The following is a 20,965-nucleotide window of genomic DNA, read 5'->3' as shown; positions in this document are numbered from 1 at the left end:
ACAGAAAAAAAGATGTAATCTTTGGAAATTTGGTGAAGTGTGCAATCTGGTATATATCGTTTTTGGAAATTTGATGAAGTGTGCGATCTGCTATATATCAATTTTGAATCTGCTATATATAGCATCTTAAGAAAACTTTTGAACACAATATATACATACATAGAATAAGCCATTCCTGTGTAAGCCCCACTCTTCGGATAGCAACTGCCATGTTTGCTCTCTACACTTTTCTCCTGAATGATTTCAAAGTTTGTTGACATGATACTTCAGCAAACATGATACGCACTGAAGTTAGGAGCTTCCATGTGGCTGCATCTCCTAAGATTAAAGGAAATATATGCCACCAAAATATTATCAAAACAATAATGAACATCAATTCAGTAATTAAACAATTCATAGTAAAATTATCTAGATAAAAATGTCTCTTTTCCCCAGTCTAGTATTCAATCAGAATTCACACACTGCCCCCCCCCCCGAACCTCCCCCTTTTTTTGAGACAGTGAGGTGGCTTGATCTCAGCTCATTGCAGCCTCCACCTCTACAGTTCAAGCAATTCTGTCTCAGCCTCCCAAGTAGCTGGGACTACAGGTATGTGCCACCACACCCAGCTTATCTTTGTATTGTTAGTAGAGTTGGGGTTTCACCACATTGGCCGTGCCGGCACTGCTTTTTTAATCTAGAAAAAGGTGCCCCTAGTTTTTGTTTTTTGAGATGTCCAAACCAGTTGTATTGTGATTTTCCACAAACTTGAAATTGTCTGATTGTTTCCCCCATATATAGATTCAAGAAAGATAGCTTGCTGAGAATAATGCGTAGGTGATAATGCGTGTTTAAGTGTGTCACATCAGGAGGCATGCAATGTTAGGTTGTCCTACAACTTTCTAATTATGATCCCTTAGTTTAGGTTGAGACCTCCAGGTCTTCGTTGTAAAGGTACATTTTCCCCCTATGTAATTATAGAGAGTAATCTGTTTGCAAATCCTGGTACTCCACTCACCAAGTTTTACCTGGTGCTTTTAGCATACATTGACGGTACTCTCATATGTTAAATTGGTGTAATCCTCACCAATGTAAATAAACGTTAAATAATGTGTCTTAACATCTTTTTGAGATGGAGTCTTGCACTGTCAACCAGACAGGAGTGCAGTGGCATGATCTAGGCTCACTGCAACCTCCGCCTCTTGGGTTCAAGCGATTCTTCTGGCTCAGTCTCCAGAGTAGCTGGAATTACGGGTGCTTGACATCACGCCCGGCTAATTTTTAATATTTTTTGTAGAGATGGGGTTTCGCTATGTTGACCAGTCTGGTTTCGACCTCTTGACCTCATGATCTTCCTGTCTTGGCCTCCCAAAGTGCTGGGATTACAGGCGTGAGCCACCTTGCCTGGCCCCACACCTTCTTCTTATATATTATTATTATATTTATGATCCATTTCCTGCCATTTTTAAATTTGTTACTCTTCCTTTTGAAAATTGTTTTATTTCATTTGGGTTTTGGCCTTTGCGTATGCAGTTTTTTTTACATGATTTGTATTTATGTTAGGATTTAGAGTGAGGTTGGTTCCAATTTTTGAAAAAGATGGCTACCTAGTAGTACCCTTTATTGAATTATTCATTTTCCCCCATGCTGTACAAGGTCTTAGGTATTCTTAGTTCTAATACTTAAACATAGCAGTTAGCATAATGTTTTCTAAAAGTAGCCAACTTTGTTTCTTCATAGGCTGAAAATGTCTTAGTAATATCACCAGGTACTACTGTTTTCTCAGAGATTACTCTCACAGTGTTTGCCTTGGGATACTGTTTTTGATTAAATGAGCTAATGAATGATTCTTGGCAGTTCAGCAAATTAAAATGCACATATTTTTCCAGGCATTGTTGGCCTCTGAAGAGGCCAGAGGGAAGTAGTTGAAAGCAATAAGATCCATAGGGAAGCAGGGTACAAAAATGGTGACCAGACAGAGTAATGTGGGATAGGGTAGCCGGACCTAAATAGGCAAAATAAGACTAGAAGTGTGTTCAACAACTTAGATCAAATGATGATTATCCAAGTATGCAGAGGAATTTATAGTATCCAAAGAGTATTCAGAAACTTAAGAAATTGTGAATGACTGAAAACTTTGGAATACAGAAGATTTAGTAAACCTTTTAGAAAATTGACAACTCATTGCTGCCATCTAGTGTCACTTTTGTCTTCGAAATTCTGCAAAGAAGGGAAATTTTACATATATAGCATATTTAGTATATAGAATTGGCATTTAATTTGAATTGAATGCAGGGGTTAGTTTAGGTTTTTTTTGTTGTGGGTTTTTTTTTTTTTTTTTTTTTTTTTGGGATGTAGTCTTGCTCAGTTGCCCAGGCTGGAGTGCAGTGGCGCTATCTCTGCTGACTGCACCTCCGCCTCCCAGGTTCAAGCAATTTTCCTGCCTCAGCCTCCCGAATAGCTGGGACTACAGGTGCATGCCACCTTACCCCGCTAATTATTTTCATAGTTTTAGTAGAGATGGTGTTTCACCATGTTAGCTAGGATACTGTCTCGTTCTGACCTCATGATCTACCTGCCTTGGCCTCCCAAAGTGCCTGGCTGGAAATGTGACTAGACTACTGCTTCACTTTTGAAGTATTTAACCTTCTGATTTACAAATAATGGAAGCTGGAATATTTGAACTGTATGTTTGTTTTTGAGACAGTGTCTCCTTCTGTTGCCTAGGCTGGACTGCATTAGCACGATCTCGGCTCACTGCAACCTCCTCCCATGTCCAAGCGATTCTCCTGTCTCAGCCTCCCGAGTAGCTGGGACTACAGGTGCAGGCCACCACGCATGGCTGATCTTTGTATTTTTAGTAGAGATGGGGTTTCACCATGTTGGCCAGAGTGGCCTTGAACTCCTGACCTCATGTGAACCGCCTGCCTCAGTCTCCCAAAGTGCTGGGATTACAGGTGTGAGCCACCTTACCTGGCTTGGAATATGTGAACTGTAGATTCATGAATTGGAAATGTTATTCTCCATCAAGATTTCAGGTTTTGGTTTTTTTTGTTGTTGAGACGAGGTCTCCCTCTGTCGCCTAGGCTGGAGTGCAGTGGCGCAATCTCGACTCAGTGGTACCTCCACCTCCTGGGTTCAAGTGGTTCTCCTGCCTCAGCCTCCCAAGTAGCTGGGACTACAGGCATGCACCACCATGCCTGGCTAATTTTTGTATTTTTAGTAGAGTTGGGGTTTCACCATGTTGGCCAGGATGGTCTTGATCTCTTGACCTCATGAGCTGTATGCCTCGCCCTCCCAAAGTGCTGGGATTACAAGCCTGAGCCACTGCACCCAGCCCCAGATTTCTTAATGTTAAATCTAGTTCATGTAAATTAGTCCCACTTTATTATCTAACAGCATTATTCGACTATTACATACTAGTAAATGGTGATAGAGTAGGATCCCTGGGTTAGCTTGCATTAAAAAAAGAAAAATTCTAGACGCCTTCAACTAGAAGAGGGGAAATATGATGATGAGGGGCATCGACCTCAAAATGTTTCAGTATATACAGGTGCATTAAGACTTGGATTATTATTACTAATGTGATTAACCTTTTAAAATTTCTACCAAATGGATTTTCTGTTTTAAAAAATATTTGTTTGGCTTAAATGAGTTTTTCCTACAAAAATTCCAAGCTTGTATGTACATTGTAGTGAATTTGGGAAATACAGAGAAACTGTGAAAATGATTGTAAAGATTAATCACAAGCAGAGTACCCGCAGAACATTTTAAGATATTTTGATGTGTTTCTGTACTGTCCGTTCTTAAATGATTTTTATGTAGTTCATTTGTGTTTCCTATGTATTGTACGTTTTCAGATACTGTCTTTTTGACGCAAATTATAATTTGCACATCACTTGAAGTTGTATTTTTAAAAGACTTATTGCTGGACATTTATTAATATTGAGTTGTTGTTAGATACTCTTATAAAAATTCATATAGAATATGACCAAGTAATTTAGATCTGTATAAGGCAAGAAGCAAAAGTAGACCTTTTCATTCTACAAGTGGTTTTTACACCTTCCAGATGTAAAGGGAGTAACAAGGCAAGAAAATGGGATCAGGGCCGGGCGCAGTGGCTTTCACCTGTAATCCCCGCACTTTGGGAGGCCGAGGCAGGCGGATCACCTGAGGTCAGGAGTTCAGGATTACCCTGACCAACATGGAGAATCCTGGTCTCTGCTAAAAATACAAAATTAGCCGGGCTTGGTGGCGCATGCCTGTAATCCCAGCTACTGGGGAGGCTGAGGCAGGAGAATCACTTGAAACCGGGAGGCGTAGGTTGCAGTGAGCCAAGATTGCACCGTGGCACTCCATCCTTGGCAACAAGAGTGAAACTCCAACTCAAAAAAATAGAAAAAAAAATGTGATCAAGGAGTTTGTTTTACTTATCAAAACTATTTTACTACTATAAAAGGATGCTGGCAACCCGTTACGTGGAAGAACTGAGGGACTGTTCTTAGGATTTCTAACAACAGTCTGCGTAACATGTTAAAAGTGGTGCTTGAGAAACCACACCATACTACCTAGAGAGAAATGGTATTGTTTAAGCATCAATAACACCACAAAAAGGTATTGCCACTTGTAGGACAAGGTAGTCTTGACAAAATATTGCAGATGAGGCTGAGTAAGCCTTTGGTCCCAGCTGCTGCTTTCAGGAGTTACAGAAGAATATGTGGAATTGTAATGAGAGTATCAATTCTGGAAAATACAGACTGGGAAACCACAGGTCAATAATACCCTGGATTCTTAAAACAGATAAATTTTAACCTAATGCAATAGAAGCGGAACTTATCTACAAAAATGCCTTAAATGCATCATGTTTATTTTTCTGGGAAGACTGGAATGTCTACAGTTATACATTTAGGCATTAGAATTATTTTAAAAGTAAGAAAGTGCTAGTAAAGTCAGAATGGTTGTTACCTTTTGGTGAGAGGAAGGGGGATTGGCAGTGGAATCAACCACATAGGGTTTGTTTACTTACGAGACTTAAGGGACGCAGCTGTTCTTGCACCTTCACACATTTTTATTGAAGTCCCTTGTGCTCACCCACTATTGGAGCAGGTAAACCTTCCAAGTTTTAACTGCTTTTCTAAAATTTCGTTCCTCTTGCTTTTCGATAAAAAACTGCTGGTTATTTTGGTATTCTTGTATTTCTAAGTCTTTTATTCTCCAAGTTCCTTATATTTTATTTCTCCCACAGTCAGTGAAACCATATATGCTGGCTTGCCTTTACTGCCTTGCACTTTGGAATTTTGATTTAAATGCTGTCTGTAGGATAGTGATTTTGCCATCTTGAGTCTTCTTTTGGGAGTCAGAGATTCAAAAACTACTCTGCTCTTGCTGCCTGCTTCCAAGAATCCCAGTTCTTTTCCAGTAGTTTGTGTTACAGTACCGTCCTCCCTTTATGGAAATTTCGCCTGTATGATACCTTAAAATTTTGAAGTAGGATGAAGCGTGACTTGACATCATTTGGTTATTTCTAAAACTTCAGGAAATGTACCTCTTCCATAAAATTTGAAATAGCAATACCGCTAGAATTTAAGGAAGCTCTCAGGACGGTCTTTGTTACTATTTGTTCCCTGGATTTTCCCCGGAACGTGGTACTCAGCACATGGTTAGTAAATATTTGACTCCCAAAATGAATGAATGAATTTGTAGTGACTGTTCATTCCTTAGGAGGACACGTTGCTAAGAGTGGAATTAATCAGTATTTGTGAGTACATCTGTCTTTACTGTTGCCCCCATCTTGAATTTAAATCCTTATAGTAAGTATGATATTTTATTAATTTTAGGCAACCTTTGGAAGTTGGGATTGTATTTTTAAAATAAGTAGTTCATGATTTTTGTAGCAAATTTAATAACCAGACCATAAAGAAAATGAGAAATCATATCCTTAAACTCAGAGATAACAACCATTGCTAGCATCCTTTTACTTGTATGCCTGGATGCTTTTCTACAGAGTTTTTCCTGTGTGGATCTTTGAGAGAATTAAGCCCTGATACACATGAAAAATGCTGTGGAGTATGAATTCCGTGCATCTTGATTAGTACTAGCTATGTACTGAGACTTGTGAAAATTGAGAAAATGGTCATTTAAATCCATTTCTGTCTGTGATTCCAAAGGGTACCCCTTTCAATCACATCTTTTTTTTTTTTTGCAAATGTCCATTTGGAACATTGGACTGTGATTTGATGGGTTTTTTCCCTTATGTTCAGTATTCTGCGTTGGCTTACAGAGCCCCTCACCCCTGGTAATTTCTTCTCATTAAACCTATGGAGATTATATTTTCTGTTGATAAACCTATTTTTGAAAAATAGTTGCTTAAAACCAGATTATACTTCCACTTGTAATAATAGGAAATCTTAATAACCAGCAGTAGTATCTGAAACCAGTTAGGCCTCAATGCAGATTTTTGTTTTAATTCCTCTTTTTAGTATCGGACTTTCTGGCATACTTAATAGCTGAAAGGCTGTTGGTGGATTTCAATGGCTACTGTTTGTTAATTTTTATTGCTTAGTGTTAAAATATTAAGAACTTTTTGTAAAGATATACTTTAGAAAGTAACAAAGACAGACTTTTGAATTTCAGAAAGATTTGGAAGGAAGTGAAGTTTTGTTTGAGCTTTTAAATCAGTACTGCCTGTTAAATGACTGTATTAAGCATCAGAATGATAGGAGTCATGTATATATGAAATGGTGTTATACTACCTGTTTTTATGTACATATATGTATACATTAGACTTTTTTTACATCATCCGTGAGAACTAGTTTGTCATGATTCACTTGAGGATTGGAAGGATAACAAATACTGGAATCTTTTGAGATTCATCAGTACCTTTCAAAGGGATGAAGGGGAAATCTGAATGTTTTTAAATCTTGTTCAGGATTGGGGGTTGGAGTGGGAAGAGGCAGGAAACAAAATGCTAAAAGAATGAAATAAAACATTTTTGCTTATATAGGACCTGAGATGGTATTGTGAATCTCCGTATTGTTATGATAGAATTGAGCCTCCATCACATACATAAAGACAGATAATTTTTGGTTTTAAATAATGCGTGAAAAGTTGTGTATTTTTCTTTAATTCCCCAATCCTTAATTTGATTCATGCCATGTTCCACTGGCTAGTTTTATCATCATCACCATCCGATATTATTAAATGTCCTATATTTTAGGTTATATAAAAAGTAGCCTTGGAGTCATTGCAGTCTGTAAAAAGATGGTATTGATACTTATGTATCTAAAGCATACTTCAGATAAAAGTATCTGGAAATAGGTGTTTCCAGTGTAAATGAATTGATTCTATTTATTGCCTTTTGAAGAAAATTATACTTAATGGGTAAGTGTAAACTATCCATATTAATCTAGCTAATGAACGGCTTGGGACAGAATTTGACGTTTGCTATGCTGTGTGTATATATACAGAACCTGTGAAACTCAATAAAAGCAGCGTGAATCAAGATTATTGATGGCAGGGAATAGTTAGCATGACCTGTAATGTGAAAAACAGCAGAAACTGGTGTCAGAGAATTTAGGCAATTCTAATTTGCTTGAGTACTTAGAGGAGGGCCACTTGGAATTATGTCCAAGGAAATTATATTGCCAATGATCTGCCAGGGAGAATTTTTTTTTTCCTGAGAATTTAGAGTTTAGTGCTGCTGAAATAGAATGAAGAGGAAGAAGTTGAGTTTCTAGAGTATATTCAGAGGCTGGAGTCTCTGAAATTATTAGCAAATACATACTTAATGCTGTGAGTCCCTTTAAGTTGCCTGATACTCTGGGCAGGTAACAGTGATTCAGAGTGAGAGTGGAGAATGTTTTATCAAGGAATATTGTTTTTAGCATCTGTTCACCTGTATACTTTTTTTTGCTTTACAGTTTTCGGCTTTGTGAGAAACCTTACCATCAAACACAATGGCCAGCAACGTTACCAACAAGACAGATCCTCGCTCCATGAACTCCCGTGTATTCATTGGGAATCTCAACACTCTTGTGGTCAAGAAATCTGATGTGGAGGCAATCTTTTCGAAGTATGGCAAAATTGTGGGCTGCTCTGTTCATAAGGGCTTTGCCTTCGTTCAATATGTTAATGAGAGAAATGCCCGGGCTGCTGTAGCAGGAGAGGATGGCAGAATGATTGCTGGCCAGGTTTTAGGTAAGGTCTTCGTTAAGTGAATTTTTTCATTGATGATCTAATTCAGGCCTGAGTTTTTCAATTCATGTTTTTTTTTTTGTTGTTTGTTTGTTTTTTTTATGTCTGTAAAACTGACAGCCTGAGATATTCTGGATATTGGGACTGTTCAGCCTAATAAAAATACGTTAGGCTTATAGTTATAATTGGCTCAGTAAAGGATATTCTTCATTGTACCATTTTGTGTAGTAGAGCTAGGACAACTCTCATTTGGAAATCGTGAGTAGGGGGAGCTGGGAATGACACTTCACAATGTAAAACGTTTCCTAAATGGTTGTGTCCTGCCCACAGCAGAGTGGAGGAGCCCTCTAGTGTTGTTGACTGCTTGTCTCCTCATTGGGGTTTCACTCCATCCGTTGGGCCGACTGCAGTTTGGCTCAGTCTTAGATTTTCTTGTCTTTTAAAATGTAATGACACCTCAGAGTACTTATTACCTGTGATTTGGTTTATTCAAGCCAGAATCCAGTGTCCACATGTTTATTTGATTAGTTGTACTAGATGTCCGTTTTAACTTCTCATTTTATGTGTACTTTATGCCTCAGTTTCAAAATAATCTTACCTTTGTTTTTACAAAGTTAAGATGATTATTTTTAATTTTATATTTGTGATTTGGTTTATTCTTTGTATACATTCTACTATGTATATTGACTCAAAGCATGGTAGGTTAGAGTTACGTGAAACAATTCTTTGATAATATTATGTAACCAACCAGATACATAATTTGGGTCTATTTCATTGTTTTTACATCTTACTGGATTGCTTTTTCAGAAATTTAATTCTATCTTTAGTTTTGAAACACTTCATATGGTTTCAAAGTCAGAATTGTAAATGAGGTTAATGTACCAAAACCTGAAGGTTATTCATGTAATGGTGTTCAGCAAATAGACAATATATTCAATCCTTTTTTTTTGAGACAGAGTCCAGCTCTGTCGCCCAGGCTTGTGTGCAGTGGTGCAGTCTTGGCTAATTGTAACCTCAGCCTCCCGGGTTCAAGCGATTGTCCTGTTTCAGCCTCCCGAGTAGCTGGTACTACAGGCATGTGCCACCACACCTGGCTAATTTTTGTATTTTTTAGTAGAGATGAGGTTTCACCATGTTGGCCAGGCTGGTCTTCAACTCTTGACCTCAGGTGATCCTCCCGCTTCGGCCTCCCAAAGTGCTGGGATTACAGGCGTGAGCCCCTGGACCTGGCCTCAGTCAGTTTTCAGTTGGTCATTTGATGAGCTCCTTTTGTATAAAAAGGGAAGATAAAAAAAGATTAAGTTTAAGATATCCACATTTGGCCAGGTTCGGTGGCTCATGCCTGTAATTCCAGCACTTTGGGAGGCCTGAGTTGGGCAGATCACGAGGTCAGGAGATGGAGACCATCCTGGCTAACACCGTGAAAAGCCATCTCTATTAAAAATACAAAAAATTAGCAGGCCATGGTTCTGGGTACCGGTAATCCCAGCCGCTCAGGAGGCTGAGGCAGGAGAATTGCTTGAACCCAGGAGGCAGAGGTTACAGTGAGCTGTGATTGCACTCCAGCCTGGGTAACGGGGCAAGACTCTGTCTAAAAAAATACCCACACTCATCTAGTTAATGGTTTGAGGTGGAATTTGGAATTTGTATATTTTGGGGCATTTGTATATTAAAATGAAGCTCATTTTAATAAAAGCAGTATATATGAAAATGGAGTTACTGTTGACTGAGTGCTTTAGCACGACTGGGAAGGTAAACTGAATTTTGGAGAGTTTTTGGCTTTCTGACATGGGCTTTTTAGAACAAGGAGAAGATAAATTCTTGCTTGGTAGGCAGTGGGTGGCAGGGTAGGTAGCTGGGCATACGTGTTACAAACTGTATTTGAAAACTAGGGTTGTTTCCCTTTGCTCTTTTATTTTTTTGGTGTGTGTAAAGGTTGTTTAAGCAATTGATGAATTATTCAGAAAGAGTCATTAACACAGGATATTTTACGTGCAGTACAGCTAATTCTTACTTTATAAGGAAAATCTGAAGTTGCCTTTGAGGATGATTTGAGGTTGTCACACTTCACTATGTTAATTTGTGAATTGGCATATATTTTAATATATTTCGTTCTAATATATTTGTAATAATTCGGAATGAACTGAACCATTCTTGGAAAGGCAACCAGCGATAGTTTTCTCTTGTAATAGTAACTGAGTGAACAGTCAGTACCTTGAATGGGGAGAGTTGAGTTAAAGTGGTATCTGAGGGTGGAGAGTACCACAGACAGACTTAATGTTACGTCTCAGGAACACTTGAATGGTACAGAACAGACTACAAAGAAACGGAAGATGAAGTCTTAGCCTTGTAAAAATTTGTGGGCCTTTTTAATATTAAAAGGAGAGATGAAGCTGAGCATGATAGCTCACGTCTGTGATTCCAGCACTTTGGGAGGTCAAGGCAGATCACTTGACCCCAAGAGTTCGTCCCTGCAAAAAATAGAAAAATTAACCAGGCATGGTGGTCGCTGCTACTTGGGTGGGAGGATCACCTGAGCTTCGGAGGTCTAGGCTGTATTGAGCCATTATTGCATCACTGCACTCCAGCTTGTATGACAGTGAGACCATGTCTTAAGGAAAGATGAGTTGTTTTGTTCCAAATTTTCTAATTTATGTGTCTGTGTGATTTACTAAACTTTGTAGTTTGTATTAGCTGGGCATGGTGGTGCCCGCCTGTAGTCACAGTTACTCTCGAGGCTGAGGCAGGAGAATCGCTTGAACCGGGAGGTAGAGGTTTCAGTGAGCTGAGATGGCACCACTGCACTCCAGCCTGGGCGACAAAGCGAAACTATGTCTCAAAAATAAAAAAAATAAACTTTGTAGTTTGTTTTACCCAGATACAAAGTTGTCATTAACATTTTTGCTTTTGTTTTTCAGATATTAACCTGGCTGCAGAGCCAAAAGTGAACCGAGGAAAAGCAGGTGTGAAACGATCTGCAGCGGAGATGTACGGGTCAGTAACAGAACACCCTTCTCCGTCCCCTCTACTCAGGTCCGGAACTTTATTATTTATAACTGCATTGTGTCCATCAGTGGGCATCTTCTTTCTGTTTTCTGGATGTGGGGAGGGTTAAGTGTACTGTGTTTTATCTGTGTATAAATAAGGTTTTATTATTTTTGTGTTAATATGTCTCTTTTTTGCCCTAGAGAAAATTTCTAGAGAATTAAAAATCCCTGAGGTTTTTGCTATTGATATTAAAGAGTAGTTTGATATTTATAGGATAACCTGAAATACTTCTACAGGATCGTTGAGCTTCTAAGACACTAGAGAGTAAGAGAGGGAAGAAGTGTGGTATAAGAATGTTTAGTTTACCATTCTGTTTTTCAGTGTTTAGTTTAGCTATGTCATATATGGAAATCTTAGCGAATTTTAACCTGAATTACCAATTTGACCACTACATTTCCAGCGGTCTAAGGTGATTGGAATTGAGTGATTTATTGTATGAATGATTGGGGATCATTCAGTGCTAATCTTGTTGATCTATTTGTTGTGGTTTATATGGCATGGTTCTCCCCTCACCTGATGTCGTGAATTAGTAGCAACATTTCCAAATTAACCCTTTTCGGTATTTATTTTTCAGCTCCTCTTTTGACTTGGACTATGACTTTCAACGGGACTATTATGATAGGTATGTTAAAATGTTTTGTATTTCTACTAAACAGCTATTTAGTGAGAACCATTTTCTTTTTCTAGTTTGTGGTGATGAACATCAAAGATGTTTTCAAACATATTCTCTTCCCTCCAAAACAAAAAACACCTTTTTCTAAATCATCAAGTAGATCATTAGGTAGGGTGATACTGATTTTAATGCATTATTTCGTAATGCCTGGCTAACGTGGTGAAACCCGTTTCTACTAAAAATACAAAAAAATTCGCTGAGTGTGGTGACTAGGGACTGGGTTATGGGTGGCTTTGGGTAATAGATTTAGAAAATCTATTGATAGCAATACTTAACAGGAAATAGGATGATGTGCTTAAGAGTGTTATCACATTGACATTCTGATAACATCAGTCTCAGTTAACATGAAGGAAATGTTAGACGTATTTGGCTTTTCGCGTTCAAACTCATGCAGTGTATGTAAGTATATGGAGCAAACTATTGTATGCAATACACTTTAAACATGCAATATATAAAGCATATTACTTTATATACTATTTGTCTTAGAATGCCAGCATTCCCATCATTAATATTTTAATGTTATTACTGTATATAACAACAATTTGGTCTGATTTTGGAATAAAAATTACTGATTGGGGAATGCTTAATATTTGAACTGAGTTAATCAGTCATGCATGGGAGTTGTAAAGGAATCAAGTCAGCCATTAAATACCATAAAGTATGCACTGAAAGTGTCAGACATGAAAGTATATATAGACTTTCTGTTTGAAAAATAACCTCATAGCATATGGTACGTAGTCATTAAAAGGCCAGAAGAGTAAGGCCCGAAAAAGAATTCAAATCCAGATTGTAAAGGGCCTTCAATGCCATAATAAGATGATGTGGTTGAGCATCCTTAATGCATCATCAAAATGTTTTTTTGATTTGACATTAGCAGTTTCCTCAGATTATTATTATTATTTTTTTTTGAGACAGAGTCTTGCTCTGTCACCCAGGCTGGAGTGCAGTGGCGCGATCTCGGCTCACTGCAAGCTGCGCCTCCCGGGTTCACGCCATTCTCCTGCCTCAGCCTCCCGAGTAGCTGGGAATACAGGCGCCTGCCACCATGCCCGGCTAATTTTTTTGTATTTTTTAGTAGAGATGGGGTTTCACCGTGTTAGCCAGGATGGTCTCTATCTCCTGACCTTGTGATCCGCCCGTCTTGGCCTCCCAAAGTGCTGGGATTACAGGCGTGAGCCACCGCGCCTGGCCTGATTTTTTTTTTTTTTTTTTTTTAAAGATGGAATCTTGCTCTCATCACCAGACCTGGAGTGAAGTGGCGTGATTTTGGCTCACCGCAACGTCTGCCTCCTTGGTTGAAGCAATTCTCCTGCCTCAGCCTCCCAAGTAGCTGGGGTTACAGGCATGCACCACCACTCCCGGCTAATTTTTGTATTTTTAGTAGAGGCTGGGTTTCACCATGTTGGCCAGGCTGGTCTCGAACTCCTGAACTGAGGTGATCTACTCGTCTTGGCCTCTCAGAGTGCTGGGATTACAGGTGTGAGCCACCATGCCCGGCCGTCTCCTCAGATTTTTACAGTTATGTGTGAACATTTTGAAAACTAAGGAGTTTTGTAATTCTTTATTTTTATTTTTGTTGAAATTTTTGAAATTCTTAAAAAATAAAAATCGGCCAGGCACGGTGGCTCACACCTGTAATCTCAGCACTTTGTGAGGCCAAGGCAGGTGGATCACAAGGTCAGGAGTTCAAGACCAGCCTGGGCAATATGGTGGAACCCCGTCACTACTAAAAAATACAAAAATAGCTGGGCGTGGTGGCGCACGCCTGTAGTCCTAGCTACTCAGGAGGATGATGTAGGAGAATCACTTGATCCCGGGAGGTGGAGGTTTCAGTGAGTTGAGATCGCGCCACTGCACTTCATCCTGGGTGACAGAGTGAGACTCCTTCTCAAAAAATAAAATAAAAATCAATGCAGAACTTCCAGTTGAAAATAAATCAGGACATTTCTTTACTAGTGAACTTCACTCATTTATTCCTGAGATTGCAATTTTTTGAATTTTTGCAATCAGACCTTGGTAATGACCTAACGCAGTAGGATATAAATAACTCCGACAAGCCTAGCATTCCAGTAATGGAACATTAGGCATAGATGGGTTAATTATTGGTCAGATGTCTTGAAGGCACTGAAACCCAGTGAGTTTGTCTAAAGCATCTGCCCTTTTACCCTTCCTGTACATGGTAATTGCTTGACCACATTTAAAATATACTCATGCCAACTTCTCCTATAGGGATTCTTACACAACTGGTCTTATGCAGACTTTCTTAAGTACTAGTATATTTTTCAGTGCTTTCTATGCGTTCTTTTGTCCAGTCAGAGTTGAGAATCATTAATAAAAGATTAAGGACGTAGTTGTGTTTCTGTGTATTATTATCCTATTTCTTTGTCATGGCTCAATTCAGACCAGTTTAGTAACTCACACTTTTGTTGGTATAATTTCAGGGATGTCATGGACTCTTAGTTGATGTTTTTTATGAGTGTATCAAGTTTTAGCAGTATACAGTGACAGTCTTCCTGAAAATAGTTGTCATTAAAAAGTCTTTTCTTGGCAAGGCACGTTGTGAATGGGGAAATTTGAAAATTTGAGCAGGGAATTTGGAAAACATTAGTTGAGACAATGAGAGATATACTGCAGAGAATCTAAAGAAATCACGTTTGCAGAAATATCTTCACACTTCTTACCAATGCAATCGGGTCTTAAATTGGTGGCCTTTCAGTTTTTCAATAGACAACAATATATTAGGTTTGAGCAAAAGTAATTCCGTTTTTGACATTTCTTTGAACGGTAAAAAGCAAAACTGCAATCATTTTTGTACCAGCTGATACTAGTAGTTATTGTCTGATATATTGCTGCATATTATTGTCAGTGAAAAGTAATGTCTTCTGTTGTTCTAACGTCAGCCAGTAGATAATGATTACTGATAACTAGCGGAGCAACTAGGTTAATAGCTGGCAAAGAGCTGACTTTTAGAGTACTGAGATCTTTGGGAAAATGAATTTTAGGTGTCCGCATGATGGGAACTTACTCAAATTGGGTTGGAGAATTGAGGAATTGAGTCTGTGTCTTATATGATAGATGTTAATGAAGATGAAAGGAGGAGGAGTGTTTGGTTAGTGGGGAGAGGGGCAGATACAGGAGTTTTTTGCTGGTTTGGAAAATGTTAGGTCAATTTGGACCTGGGAAATAGTTTGGGTATGACCTGGTGGAATAATAACTTAGAAAAATGGTATTAATATCTTCTAAGAAGTCATTCTGAAGATTCATTATCATAAGGTTCAGATTTTTATTCTAAATGGTAACATAGCGATACTGCATTGACTGTGAAATTGTTTAATAAAAGTAGATGGGAAATTGGCTCTGAGTGAAAGCTCTGGGTCTTCATACGTAAATCGGAGTCAAAATCACTGTCCCCCCCCCCTTTTTTTTTTTGAGACGGAGTCTTTTCTGGCACTCAGGCTGGAGTGCAGTGGGTTGGTCTTGGCTTACTGCAGCCTCTGCTTCCTCCTGGGTTCAAGCGACTCTCCTGCTTCAGTCTCCCAGGTAGTTGGGATTACAGGTGTGCACCACCACAGACAACTAATTTTTGTATTTTCAGTAGAGACAGTGTTTGTCCACGTCGGCCAGTCCGGTTTTGACCTCTTGACCTCAGGTGGTCCACCCTCCTGAGCTCAAGGGATCTTCCTGCCTTGGCCAGGCAAAGTGCTGAGATGACATGTGTGAACCACTGCGCCTGGCCCTCTTTTAATATTCATTTGAAGGCGCTGGTTTTGTTTTGCAATAGGTGTTGTAATAAAAGTGAATTTTTATCACAATGTTGGGAATGCACAAGTATTCAAAGCCATAGTTGTTGAAGAGTCTTTTAAGCTAGATTGGGAAGTACTCTAAAAATAGATCTGTAAGTCCTTAGGTAGGCTGGCATATACATGAAATTGATGTTCGTCAACGGCTACCCTGGTACTATTCTTTTTTTTTTTTTTTTTTGAAAAGTCTCGTGCTGTCTCCCGGGCTGGAGTGCGATGGTGCATATCTCGGTTCACTGCAACCTCCGCCTTCCAGGTTCTCGCGTTTCTCCTGCCTCAGCCTCCCGAGTAGCTGGGGATTACAGGTGCACACCACCACACCCAGCTGATTTTTTCTATTTTTAGTAGACATGGGGTTTCAGTATGTTGGCCAGACGGGTCTCAAACTCCTGACCTGACTTCATGGTCCACCCACCTTGGCCTCCCAGAGTGCTGAGATTACAGGTGTGAGCCACTGCGCCTGACCCAACCTGGCACTATTCTTATAATTCTTTAAAAAATTCTCATAAAAGGCTTGATCTATATGTGTTTTCCGATTTGTGCCACAAATACTACAGTGTTTTCATACTAAAACTATGTCTAGATATAGATAAACTAGATATATTTTCTTCAGATTTTAATAAATTGGAACCCCACTTTCCCTTATAATTGATCACCCATGAAATTGTTCTCAAATTAGATAGTGGTGATATTGCAGAACTAATAAAAACCACGGAGTGGCACCCTTTTAAATGGTGAATTTTATGGTATGTGAATGACATTTTGATTGAAAACGGATGCGACATTACAATTGAAAAAGGATACATCACTGACTTATGGACAGTCATTCTTTTTTGTCATATCTCGTGGACCCTACATCAGGATACTTGCCAGTTAGAGACATAGATGAAACACCTCTGGTGCTACCAGCCTCAAAAGGTAACTCTTACGCCTGAGGATGGATACCTTTTAGAATTAAAAGAACTCTCAGTCATTGTGGGACATCTTGCTAGCCTTCACAGAGACTAATTTACTGTCAGCTCTTTTCTTGAGTCTTCTCATCTCTTTTTTTTTTTTTTTTTTTTTTTTTTCCTTTTTTTGAGACAGAGTCTTGCTCTATTGCCCAGGCTGGAGTGCAGTGGCACAATCTCAGCTCACTGCAACCTCCACCTCCCAGGTTCAAGTAATTCTTCTGCATCATCAGCCTCCCAATTAGCTGGGGTTACAGGTGCCTGCCACCATGCGTGGCTAATTTTTTTTTTTTTTTTTGTATTGTTAGTAGAGACGGGGTTTCACCATGTTGGCCAGACTGGTCTCAAACTCCTGACCTCAGGTGATCTACCCACCTTGGCCTCCCAAAGTGCTGGGATTACAGATGTGAGCCATCGCTCCTCGCCTCTTTAATTCTTATTTGGAGAACTTTGGGCAACACGAAATAGAAACTGCCAATAAATGGCAGGTTTGATAACAGGCTTTATTATGACAGCGGAGACATGGTGAACACTTGGTGAGCAAGAAACCTGGTTCAAAAAGACTGGTTTAGTTCAGTGGTCTTTCTGAGGACTTTTTAAACTTAGCACATTTTGTATATGGTGCATGACTAGTAATTCAGTATATAAGTAACTGGAGTATGAAATTCTTAGAGGTTTTCAGAGTGCTGTTGTTACTCCATGGCTAAATATATTAATATGTCGGTGCATTAGAAATAGACAGATCTTCAAGAACTCACAGGTCAAAGATGACACATGTAACAAAGATTGAGTTGTGAGGGGACTTGATGTGTTTGGCGAGCAGCCAGCTGTAAAAGAAAATTGTAAAGAATGTTAGTTGTAAAGGGCTTTGTATTACATGTTCTGGGATTGTGTCCTATAGATGATATTTTAGAAACAGCCCTGTGGCTGGAGGAAAAAAGATGTGTTAAATGGTTAAGTTAACATTGTAAATGTTGGAATGGAGAGGAGGTTGGGAGAATTTCTGAAGTAGATTGGTCTTGATGTGATTGGTTGGACTAAAGGTATGAAAGTAGGTGCTTGTAGGAAAATAATAGTCAAAAGCTGAGATTTTATCTTTGTGACTAGATGATAGATTATGCCATTAGTGGTTACATGAAGGGAGGTTTCACAGATTTTGTGCTGTCAGAATTTCGAGGAGACAAGCAGTTTTGCTGCTGGTTTTATTCTACCTGACTTTTCTAGGAATGTATCTTGGTAGAGAGAGAAAATTAGTTGAAATGAAACCATTGAAATTCAAGACAGAACCGTCAAACCATCATTTCTTCAACTATTAATAGTTAATAGCCCTAATTTTGTTCTGGGCACACAAAGCCTGAGGCTTTGGATTAACAATATGGGTTGAAGGAGAACCTTCATCTTACTGAGTTTAGATTAGCAGACACTTTGACCTCCTTTTCTATTTTTCAGATGTTTTTGAGTAACACTGTACCTGAGAGATGGGTTTGTTTATATATATGTATGAAGGGAGAGAGTGCCAAAATACTTAGGTTATTTGAAGTTTGAAAACTGGGGACATTCTGCATTGAAAGGCATGTGTTTCAGAGAGCAGGAGACTTCTAGGCTACTTTGAAAAGCTAACAGATGACTCTGAGAGGTGTCATTTTAGGTGGAGAGGGCACACTGGGCTTGGAAGTTTTGGATTTGCTCACAGCTCCACTGTTAGTTATATCTTTCTTTTGGGAACCTGTGTATCATACATACAGGTGCCAGAAGGATTTTAGATGGTGACATAGATTAGTGTACACTTCCGGAATAAATCAGTTATTAGTCTTTTTTGTTTTTGTTTTTTGAGACCTGATGTGGCTCTCTTGCCCAGGCTCGAGTGCAGTGGCACTTCATGGCTCACTGCAACCTCTGCCTCCTGGGTTCAAGCAATTCTCCTGCCTCAGCCTCCCGAGTAGCTGGGACTACAAGCACGTGCCACCATGTCTGGCTATTTTTGTATTTTTAGTAGAGATTAGGTTTTGTCATGTTGCCCAGGCGATCTCGAACTCCTGAGCTCAAGCGATGTGTCCACCTTGGCCTCCAAAAGTGCTGGGATTATGGGCTGAGCTACAGCATCTGGCTGGGCTTAAATTTTGCTAAATATTTATTTCTTAGCATTCCTTTTAGATTAGTTTCATATTGTGTCCTAGACTCGTTTAGTAGGTGGGAGATATTTCTTTGTAGGAGAGGCATTTGGGTCTGAATCAATCTGCTGTATGACTGTATGAGTGGTCTTATTCCATTTTTACGCAACACTAAGGTGTCCTGGTGTTTTACGAATCTTCTTGAGGGCATTCCTCAGGTAGATTTTGTTAGCCTCCTTGGTGTTGCTTTTCTTTTTGAGATGGAGTCTCACCCTGTTTCCCAGCCTGGATTGCAAGGGCGAGATCTTGGCTCAGTGCAACCTCTGCCTGCTGGTTTCAAGTGATTCTCCTGCCTCAGCTTCCGGAGTAGCTGGGATTACAGGCATGCACCACCACACCCGGCTCTTTTTTTTTGTGTGTATCTTTAGTAGAAATGGGGTTTTACCATGTTGGGCAGGCTAGTCTCGAACACCTGACCTTGAGATCTGGCCGCCTCAGCCTCCCAAAGTGCTAGGATTACAGGCATGAGCCATCATGCCCAGCTGGTGTTTCTGTTTTGTTTTTGTTTTTGTTTTCGTTTTGAGACGGAGTCTCACTCTGTCGCCCAGGCTGGAGTGCAGTGGCTCAATCTCAGCTCACTGTAAGCCTCCCAGGTTCACGCCATTCTCCTGCCTCAGCCTCCCGAGTAGCTGGGACTACAGGCGCCCGCCACCACACCCAGGTAATATTTTTGTATTTTTAGTAGAGACAGGGTTTCACCGTGTTAGCCAGGATGGTCTTGATCTCCTGACCTCATGATCCGCCTGCCTTGGCCTCCCAAAGTGCTGGGATTACAGGCGTGAGCCACCGCACCCGGCCTGGTGTTGCTTTTTCTTTCCTTAATTTAGCTTTATTGAGATTTAATTCATATACCATAAAATTCATCCATTTAATGTATACAGTTCACTTCAGTAAATTCAGAGTTGTGCAGTTAGGAACATGATCTGATTTTAGAATATTCTATCATACTACAAATAAATTATTTCTGTACGAATTTGCCTATTTTGGGCATTCATATAAATGGAATCGTACAATATGTGTCTTGTGACTGGCTTTGTCTGCTTAGAATATTTTCATGGTTCATCCATGTTGTACCATGTATCAGTACTTCTTTCATTTTATGGTTACTACATTTTGTTTATTCTTTAGTCAGTTGATGCACATTTGAGTTTTTTTGGTACATATCTTTTGAGTATATATACCTAGGAGAAGTGCTGGGTTGTATGGTGATTATATGGTAAACGTGACCAACAGCCAAAAGTGGCTGTACCCTTTTATATTCCCATCAGTCATGTGGAAGGTTCCAGTTCCTCCACTTACATTCATGTCTGTCTTTTGCTTTTATCCATTCTAGTCTAGTGAGAGTGTAGTGGTATCTCAGTCAGGATTTAATTGCATTTCGTTTAAAAATATTGAATGTCTTTTCATGTGCTTTCCAGCCTTTTTTTTTTTTTTTTTTTTTTTTGAGATGGAGTCTCACTCTGTCACCCAATCTGGAGTGCAGTGATGTGATCTCAAGAGCCCCGTCTCCTGAGTTCACACCATTCTCCTGCCTCAGCCTCCCGAGTAGCTGAGACTACAGGCACCCGCCACCACACCCGGCTAATTTTTTTGTATTTTTTAGTAGACACATGGTTTCACCATGTTTGCCAGGATGGTCTTGATCTCCTGACCTTGTAATCTGCCTGCCTCGGCCTCAAAGTGCTGAGATTACAGGCATGAGCCACTGTCCCCGGCCCAGCCATTTGTTTACTCTTCCACAAATGTATTCAGATTCTTACCCATTTTTGTATTAGGTTGTAGGATTCGTTATATATTCTGGAAACAAGACTCAGTACAACATCTGATACTGTTTGAAAATTTTAACTATTTCTTATAATTCCACCATCCTGCTCTGTAGTTATAGGAGATATGTAACTATCCATTTGTGCTAAGTCGTTTTACAGAGTTTTTAAGAATTATGGGTTTTTTAATAGACTGAGTAAATTATAGATTACTGGACTCTGGTAATTACATATAAGCGGTAGATGGAAGTTTGTGGAGGCAACCAACTAGAACATTGGTTGCTGTTCAATAGAACATTTAAGTTCAGTGGCCACATGTGACTGGTGACTATAGGATTGGATAGTGCAGGTCTAGAATGCTGCAAAAGTCAGTTTTACTGGGTAGAAT

At 39.5% G+C, this 20,965-nt stretch overlaps 1 protein-coding gene across 19 annotated transcripts in view; it reads left to right on the top strand.

Annotated features, from left to right (window-relative positions):
- Positions 1-20,965, top strand: part of HNRNPC (heterogeneous nuclear ribonucleoprotein C) — a 58,985-nt gene that overhangs the window by 27,231 nt on the left and 10,789 nt on the right. For 10 of the 19 annotated variants that reach the window (XM_054448234.1, XM_054448236.2, XM_063651394.1 and 7 more), the window contains 3 exons: positions 7,899-8,175; positions 11,091-11,166; positions 11,795-11,842. In XM_054448234.1, the coding sequence (XP_054304209.1) occupies positions 7,935-8,175; positions 11,091-11,166; positions 11,795-11,842 (365 nt within the window). In that variant the 5' untranslated portion in view covers positions 7,899-7,934. Of the gene's footprint in view, positions 1-7,898; positions 8,176-11,090; positions 11,206-11,794; positions 11,843-20,965 lie in introns of all 19 variants that reach the window. The other 9 variants (XM_054448219.1, XM_063651390.1, XM_063651387.1 and 6 more) reach the window with 1 other exon arrangement.

The sequence above is a fragment of the Pongo pygmaeus genome, chromosome 15 (assembly GCF_028885625.2).
Source record: "Pongo pygmaeus isolate AG05252 chromosome 15, NHGRI_mPonPyg2-v2.0_pri, whole genome shotgun sequence".
Lineage (NCBI taxonomy): Eukaryota > Metazoa > Chordata > Mammalia > Primates > Hominidae > Pongo > Pongo pygmaeus.
This window is presented reverse-complemented; position numbering and strand designations above follow the sequence as displayed.